The sequence below is a fragment of the Andrographis paniculata genome, unplaced genomic scaffold (genome assembly GCF_009805555.1).
Source record: "Andrographis paniculata isolate CXL003 unplaced genomic scaffold, ASM980555v1 Contig65END, whole genome shotgun sequence".
NCBI classification, from domain to species: Eukaryota; Viridiplantae; Streptophyta; class Magnoliopsida; order Lamiales; family Acanthaceae; genus Andrographis; species Andrographis paniculata.
In genome coordinates this window covers 3535152-3544448 of record NW_026137601.1, presented here as the reverse complement: position 1 = coordinate 3544448, position 9297 = coordinate 3535152, and the positions used below count along the sequence as shown (strand labels likewise).

General features: G+C 36.5%; 1 protein-coding gene across 1 annotated transcript; it reads left to right on the top strand.

Annotated features, from left to right (window-relative positions):
* Positions 1-4459: 4459 nt before the first annotated feature.
* On the top strand, positions 4460-7700 carry LOC127262452 (transcription factor ABORTED MICROSPORES). The gene is made up of 7 exons (XM_051291141.1): positions 4460-4701; positions 4796-4978; positions 5047-5125; positions 5211-5285; positions 5371-5952; positions 6445-6783; positions 7156-7700. The coding sequence occupies exons 1-7, from the start codon at positions 4607-4609 to the stop codon at positions 7546-7548; spliced, it is 1746 nt and encodes a 581-aa protein (XP_051147098.1). The 5' UTR covers positions 4460-4606; the 3' UTR covers positions 7549-7700.
* Positions 7701-9297: the final 1597 nt, after the last annotated feature.

Genomic DNA, 9297 nt, shown 5'->3' with positions numbered 1-9297 from the left:
TTTTTGGCCCAACCCATAAACCAAGCTCAACTCACAACCCAAAACCCTTTAACCTGACCTGGTTCTAAGGATCCGACCCGACCCGTGTCTTATAACTCCCATTTCCATTTTCATTTGGTAAAGTGTGTATCGCGGTTGATTCTGGTTTTATCTCTGGTTCATCTTCTTCGCCGTTTTTCTCAATAAGTTTGGAGGTTTTCTTATTCGCCGAAATTGCAATCGTTCTAGTTCGATACATTTGGTAAGTTGTTCATTTGGGTGTTCTTCGTGAGGTTCTTGGGGAAATTGGTCGATTAGAATTAGGGTTCTAAAATCGAGTCCATAGGTTTGGAGTTCTGTTTGGAGGCGGTTGAGTTAGTCTCTAAGTGCGAGTCATTATGTTGTAGACTGAGCCTTCAAAATAGTTTCCTTGATCATACTTTTTCGAGTTGCTTGGGAATCTCTTGAGAAAGAAGGTAATCGCCGGAGGAAGTTGCCGGAGTTCGCTGGAAGTCTCCGCCGGAGGAGGGAGACGCTGCTTTCCTCTGCCTTGCTACTGCCGCTCCTCCGCCTGGGTTTGCCCGCCAGAAGAAGCTCGAACAGGGAGTGTTCAATTTAATTATAATCACCCTGTTTTTAGGCTTGATGTTGTTTTTTAGTTTTTGTTAAGTTTTCTTTATTTTTTCGGTACTTGGTTGTTGATTTTTGTTGTTTGACAGATTAATATAAAAACACAACATCATCTAAATCATTCTTATCAAAAGGAAAATTTTCTTAATTACAAAAAGTATTTTCCCCCACTAATTTACACAATATATATAATATATATATCATAAATTCAAATGTCTCAATCCCTAATTCACAATGGCTGCACATATGAAAAAAAGTCAAATTTAAATACCAATGATATTAATTGCATTGCTCATGGAGAAATTATTGAAGCAAGTTTCAAGTTTGTTATGAGTAGACAAGTCATTCATATAATTTAGAAAAGAATGCATGGACAAATTTATCAGGTTAGCCCATTTGTTTAAAAAAGTAAGAAACCAAGCCTCTCTCTCGGGTTAAGAGGAATGAGTTTTATTAAAATACTTAACAAAATATAGTTATGCACAAGAGGGGCATTTATAGAAATATTGCTAAAAAGATAAATTAAGCAAAAATACTATAAAAAATTGAGCAAAGTTGTTGATCAGACCACACACCAATACTATCAAGTCTCCATTCGACGAGAAAAACAAGATAGAGATGTTGAAGTTCAACCTCAACTTACTACAAATTGATAATGTGTCGAAAGTAATCAAATTTTGAAGCATGAAACAAATTGTGCACGTAGAGGAGAAGTTGTTCAATCTTACTAGGGAGACGGAAAGATACTATCTAGCACCTGATGAACTAAAGCTGTATAGGGCTTGTCAGAGTAAAAGATTCATCACGAAGATAATATTCTTATGTGCAGTTGCTAGACCGATGTATGCAACCAATGAAGAATGCATATTCAATGGAAAAATAGACATTTTCTCTTTTACAGAAAAATTTCCAACCCAGAGAAAAAAATTCAAAGAATAGCACAACTGAGATAATGGTTACAAAACCGTTAGAATCCATCACCAAGGAAGTCGCAAAGAAACTTTTAATCAATAAGGTATGTTATTTTACTTGTATTTATATGCCTAGACTTCCTTAGCTCTCAGAACATTCTATCACTGTGATATCGATCATAAGTATAAGTCTCCTAAATAAAAATTACGCAAGTAATCCTCACTGGTGACTTTATAAGATGTGATACCAGCAAGAAAGGGGAAGTGGCTAACTGATAGGGACAAAAAATCACTACTTAACAATTTAACACAAAGCCGCATATCAACAACTTTGATTTAGATTTCAGACAATCAACAAACCCCGATGTTCAAAATTAATTTGGTGTTTCAACAACCAAACAACTCAGACACAAATGTGAATGACTTGGGATGGTTCCGGATACTTCCATCTCTATAAATTACACAACCAGGTACCATAGTCGATGACTTACATGGAGCAGTTCACAAATAATTTGAACAGTTATCACATACCACTCTAAATTGAATGTTTCTAAATTTGCAAGCATGTCTTGGTGAGATAATGACTAATATTGGATAGAACCATTATAAGATCCCGGGAAAGACTCTTTAAGAAGGTTAGGGAATCTCTCAAAAGACATTCAAGTGGACCATGAAATGATTAAGACATATATTGATCATTTGATGGATTTAAATAAAGTCGAAGGTCTGAAAGACTTTTATGACTTCTCTAGAGGAGTTTTAGAAAAGATAAGTGTGTAAGTAAGTGTAGTAATATATGCTTTTGATGATGGGACAAATTATGGTTATTGCTATAATACACCTCCATTTATAGATGTTGTTTAAACAATAACTAATAATCTATTTTGTAGGATAAGTAAATTGATTTATACATCCAACAAATTTTTGTATGGCTGAATGTAACTACGGTTTGATGGGATAATATGCATATGCAACACTTTTTGTATGTCACTTTAACAATTTATCATCACAGAGTGTCGTGAACTCACTCTCAGAAATTAATTGACGTTTATAGGGTACTCTCATAGATTAATCATTATTGAGTAAGGGCCGGGGTGTACAAATTTCAATGGACATGTGGTTGCATTACTTATACAATAAACACATGTTGCAACTATGCACAATCAGTACACTTTTAGAAGAAAATTGTCATCGAGTGGGGGCTGTTTATGCATAAAATTTTGTGCATACATGGTGTCTTTACTCATAGAGTAAGCCATCCATGAACAATATGCACTGCACACAACCAACAATCTATATTGCACATAATCAACACAAACCTTCATCATTTTAGCCAATAAAATTGAAATTCTCAACTTCAATTACTCATAACAAAAAATCATAGTAAATATCCTCAGAGTAATCGGGTAAGGTGGTCGCAAGAGGACAGTAAATCCTCAAGAACTGAAGGAACACCTCACGGCGGCTGCGAGCATCGATTCTGGCAATAAGGGTTTCTTCGCCATTTTCTTTTGAATGACAACCGGCGACGGACAGAGGGACACGTCCTCGGAGTTTGGCACAACCCAGCTGGAGTACATGTGGGGCGATTTCAGCATCTCAAAGGTCGAAAATCTTGAGCCTGTATACAAGCAAGGCTTCTCAACCGATGGTTGAAGGCCCCCCACCTCGAAGGTCGCAAGACCAATGTCGAAGGTCCCGCACATCTCCGGTACCATGGATTTGTAAAATTCGAAGTCGAAGAGGGAAAAATCGGAATAGGGCTTCTCAAACGATTTCCGAATGGCCACAACGGGCAAAGCCAGAGGAGGAGCCCTCAATAAATTCTTCGAACGATCGATTACCGTTGGTTGACAGCGACGGCGGAAGCAAAATTCAAAGAGAATGACGAAAATAAAGAACTGAGAGAAAACCCTAAAAGAGCAAGAGGATCAAGAATGAGAATTGATTGAGAATGAACATAATAAGTATTTTTGTTTTTATTAATTTTTTTTATTTTAATAATTTTATTTTATTTTTAATTTTTTTGTTTAGGGTTTAATTTTTAAATAAAAATATGTAAACTTATTAAATGGACGGAAAAAGTATACTTTTATATAAGACCGATAAAATTTTCAAAGAAATATGAGTCTTAATTATCGGTTTCTTTTTAAAAAAGATATAGTAATATACTTGTATTTCATTAAAAATATAATATCAAAAACTTATTTTTTATTCAAAATATTATATTCAATATCTATATTGCATTAATATTCATTTGTTATTCAATTTTTATTATTTTCAAACCATTAGTGTTTGTTTACTTTTTGTGTGATTTTTTTTTTTTAACATATGGATTAGCAGGCGCTAACTAAATTTCCGACCGAACCTAATATTCTGCAAACTAAGTCCGACAAAACAAATCATATTAAGCGAACCATGTGTGACAGATAAAAAATGAAAACGTCGGAATTGAACTCATGACTTCACGGGTCTTATCATAATGTCTCACGAGAAAATAATGTATATTTTTAGAAAATTGAATAGTAAAAGTATGAGAAAAATGCAAAGCAAACAAAACGTTTATCCTACAAAAAAAACTCCAAAACGCTGAGAAACACAAACAAACACGGCCCAAAGATTCTTATGTGTTATTCCCCTCACACATAATGCACTTACGTAATTGCAGGACACATCCTAACGCACCGTTCAACTAATTACAAACCACCACCATATCCCCCCAACCCTTAACTATCTTCTTTTTTTTTCATTTATTTTATTTTATTTTTATTTTCTTTTACAAAAACTTTGTTTTATTTCTTCAGAAAAATAAAAAATAAAAAATAAAAAATAAAAAAAAGCAGCTCCGATTTATGTCTTGATCAGATCATTAATGTCCAATAAGTATGATTTCACCAGCAGTTTTCATTTCCATTTCCATTTTCATGCATGCTTTATTGTTCACCTACCAAATTTCTCCTCCACAGTTAACAACAATACATAACACACCCACACAAAACTTTCGAAATGATTCTTGAGTCCTTATTATTCGAATTTCGTCGTCGAATTTTCGACTTGGAAGAAAACGAAAAGAGAAAGAAAAGAAAATGCTCGTGCCAAGCCTAGTCGAGAGGCTTCGACCTCTCGTCGGGCTCAAGGGCTGGGACTACATTGTCTTGTGGAAGCTCGGCAACGGCCACAGGTTCTACGGAGATTCTTTTTCCGGTTTGAAACTGTCAGTTTTCGGCATTCATTATTATTATTTTTTTTCTATTCATATACATTTACATATACAGGTGTATTGAATGGATAGAGTGCTGTTGCGCGGGAAGCGATGGTGTTGGCGACGAGCTTATTGGCTTCCCATCTTCTTCTTCTTCGCGCCATCCTTGCCGCGATGTAATGTTCCCACACGCGAGAATGGCGTCGTGCGATTTATTGGACCAGCTTCCGTCGACGGTTTCGCTACTCGATTCCGGGTATTAGTACACGAGTTTCGATTTTGAGTTTTTGATGTCGAACATAATGGTGGCTCTGTTTTATGTAGACTTTACGCACAGCCTCTGCTGTCGAACCAAATTTCGTGGCTCAACTATTCTCACAACTCCGAGTTATGTCTATCCAAAGTATGTGTTCATCGAAGATAGATTGTAGATAATGTAGCCTTGTTGTTTTCGTGCAATGAAGCTGATTTTTGTTTGTTTGTTGTAGGAAACTGTCGGGACTCGAGTCTTGATCCCGTTGTCTCTGTCTCTTGGGCTGCTTGAATTGTTTGTCGCCAAACAGGTACGCCGTTCGGTTTTGTTGTTTTTGACGACGAAGATTAGATTAAATTAGATTAGATTAGATATTGTGCGAATGAATTTTTCAGGTGGGTGAGGATCAACAAGTTGTAGAGTTCATCAAGGCACAGTGCAACATTTTCATGGATCAGCAAAGTATGAGCAACTCCGACGACTCCTTCCAGCAGCAGATGTTCGCGGATTCATCGTCAAAAGACAATCTCCTTCACGATCTGCCTCAAGAAATCTCTGTCGACCGGATCCATCTCTGCGCGTCGCCCCTGCAGCAGCAGCAGTTGAGCAACACGTTGGACGCCAGCATGAACAACAACAATAGCAACAATGGCGGCGACATGTTTTTGGAAGGCGCCATGGGGTATGACTCGAACAATATTTTCACACCGTCGATGGAGGTGGAGACAGGTCGGGGAAGTAGTATGATGTCGAGGCTGAATGCGGTGGAAGAGCAGATGAACAATGAGGATTCGTTCTTGTGCGAGAACAACCGGTCGGATGAGTCCGATCCTAACGACGATGAGGAGGACGCCAAGTATCGAAGGAGGACGGGGAAAGGGCCTCAGTCGAAGAACCTGGTGGCCGAGAGGAAGAGGAGAAAGAAACTCAACGACAGGCTTTACTCCCTTAGAGCTCTTGTTCCCAAAATCTCCAAGGTTAGATCAGATCGAGGCAATGTGCTAACCTATTATTATTATTATTATCATTAGGCTAAGTTTCACCAAATTGTGACCAAATCTACCGTGGGTCTGGTTTCATAAATTCTACGTTTAATTCCTAGACGGTCCAAACTACCAATAAAATTTAGAATATCAATTTCTAAACCCTTAAAATTACAGATATATTTACTATTTTTTATATTTATTATTTTTTTTAGACTAAATATAAAAAAATAATATATTTGTAATTTTAAGGGTTTAGAAATTTAAAATTCTAAAATTTATTCGTAATTTGGGCGCATCTAGGTCAAATACCATGACCGCCGAGGGGTTACACGCCTAGTTTATGAAACTACGAGACGCAATTTAAAAAATATAGAGGATTTGACGCAATTTCATGAAATCGGTTTCGTGCAATTTAGTCTTATTATTATATATAATACTCGCATCGACGATGCTGAGTGATGGTTGTGTTGTGTTCATGCAAAGCTGGATAGAGCGTCGATTCTGGGAGACGCGATCGACTACGTGAAGGAGCTGCTGAAGCAAGTTAACGACTTGCAAACGGAGCTGGAAGAGGACGAGCAGTCCGATCAGGATCAGGATCATAATCAGAATCAGAACCCGAACGACAATGAGACATTAAGGCAAGACGACGACAAGGCTGAAAATGCATGCACTCTTCTTCTTAAGCGCCAACATAACAATCGACTCAACCTCAACCACAACAACAACCTCAAAGCTTCGTCGTCCTCGGCCAATGCTAACATTTCTAAGCAGCAACAGCTGGATGGCTCCAGCGACAAAGTGCAGCAACAACAAATGGAGGTCAGAACATTCATTCATTCAATTTCGGGTGTGTTTGTTTCGAGGATTTTGTAAGATTTATACTATTCATTAATTTTTTTTTCCCGAAAAACATCGAATCAAATACCTATTAATTTTACGTTCAAAACACCACGTCACGTCTGTACCTATTTATATCACATTATACAACTATTCAAATTCAAAATTTTTGCTATTCAAATCCCAATTCAAAATTCAAACCTCCACAAAAACTCACTCATTCAATTTCATTCATTCATTCATCCATTAATGGCATGACCCCTATTTTTTATTTTTTACATTCAAAATATCACATCTAACACCTATTTATATTACATTATAACTATTTAAATTCAAAATTTTTACTATTTTCAGCCGCAAGTGGAAGTGTTCCAGCTGGAGGGGAACGAGTTCTTCGTGAAGGTCTTCTGCGAGCACAAAAGTGGGGGGTTTGTGAGGCTGATGGAAGCCCTCAACTCTTTGGGATTGGAAGTAACGAATGTCAATGCCACAAGGCATACATGTCTGGTTTCCACCATCTTCAAAGTTGAGAGAAAGAATGACGATATGGTTCAAGCGGACCATGTTAAGGAATCTTTGCTGGAGCTGACGCGGAATCCTTCTAGAATCTGGGAAGATAATACTGCTGCTGCTACTACTACTAATAATGAATCTGAAAGCATCGGCGGCTGTAATAACAATAATAACAAGAAGAAGAAGAGAGATCAGGACTATCATCGCACCATCCACCATTACTCTTTACTCTGAGATCAACCCTCGCCACGTGGCCACCACCGGGACACAGACACAACATTAATTAGAAGATACATTAATAATAATAATAATAATAATTATTATTATATAATATGAAAAGAAAAAGGAGTTTACTGATGATATATATATATATATATGTTTCTTGTTTGTTTGTACTATATAAGACGGAACCATAGCGGTTTATGATTGATGTTGATATAATTAATTAATAAAAGGCCTTCAATCAAACTCCCTTTACCATACCATGCACTAAATATTAGGATTGTACGGTCCCTATCATCCAATCCAATGTGCGACCGTTTGTTCAATAATAAGTAAAGTAAGCAAAATTTCACTCGTTGTATGAATTTCAACGAATGCGAAATAAATTCAATAATCACATTGAATCGAGGTAAAATTACTCTCCGTAAACACGAATACTTTCCGATAGTGCTTCCGGTTCGTAGCGTAACATTTCCAAAGATAAAACGACATTCGTCTCCAAATTAATTAGGTAGCACCCTAATATTTCGGAGCTCCGACGAACTAAAATGAAGGGACTAGAGCTATATCGGGAAGCTTAATATAAGTGTAAATTACCGAAATATTGACCGAAAATTTGCCGGAAACTTAGAGAAGGAGAGAAAAAAGTTCTCTTGGTTTGGTATCTACAATGAAGTGGTGAAGAGGACCTTTATAGGCACTCCATCCATTGGGAAATAAATTTCCCGAGTTGAAACCGTTGGCTCTTAATTCCGGTAACGTTCGGTCATAAATTTCAAATTCAATTTCGGTCATAAACACCAGTTTAATTTTGGTTATAAACACCAAATTTAATTCCGATCATAAATATTGTTGAAAAATCGGTTAATTATTTAATCGATGAAATTTATTTAAATTAAATTCATAATTTTCGGAACCGACTATTCGCTGAGTTAAAATGCATGTGTGTTGTATGGTGATTATTGATAGTGTGGTTAGGTATATAAATGCCGGTAAGCCGCAAGCGGGCGTGCTACCTGTCCGGACCAGATAATTACATCCATATATGATAAATAATTATTTGAAATTTAAAATTCAAATAATATATTTAAGACCGGAATTAAATTTGATGTTTATGACCGGAATTAAATTGATGTTTATGACCGGAATTAAGTATGGTGTTTATAGCCGGACGTTACCATAATTTAATTATCGTCGATTACAGCAGTTTCGACTCGGGCGTTAATTGCCTCGCTTGATGGAGGTGCCTATAAAAGGTCCTCTCCACCACCCCATTGAAAAAACCACACCAAGAGGAGAAGACTTCTCTTCCTCTATAATCCGGTGAGTTTTCCGGCAAGCTCTGGAATCTATACTTGCCTAGCTTCCTGACATAGTTTAAGTCCCCTTATTTTAGTTCGCCGGAGCTCCGAAATATTAGGGTGACACCTATTTTGGAGATGAACGTCGTTTTATATATTTTTGGGAACGTTACGCCAAGAACCGGAGGCACTACCGGGGTCTATTCGTTTTTACGGAAAGAGGTTCTACCTCAACTCGACCTGATTATCGAATTTATTTCAATAATTTATTGTGATGATTATCGAATTTATTTCGATAAAATAATTGTGATTATCAAATTTATTTGATAATTGATTGTCGAATTTATTTCGATAAAATTGTTGTGATTATTAAATTTATTTTGATAAAATTATCGAATTTATTTCGATAAATTATTTTGATATCGAAATTTATTTTTCGATAATTATTTGATATTCTTGC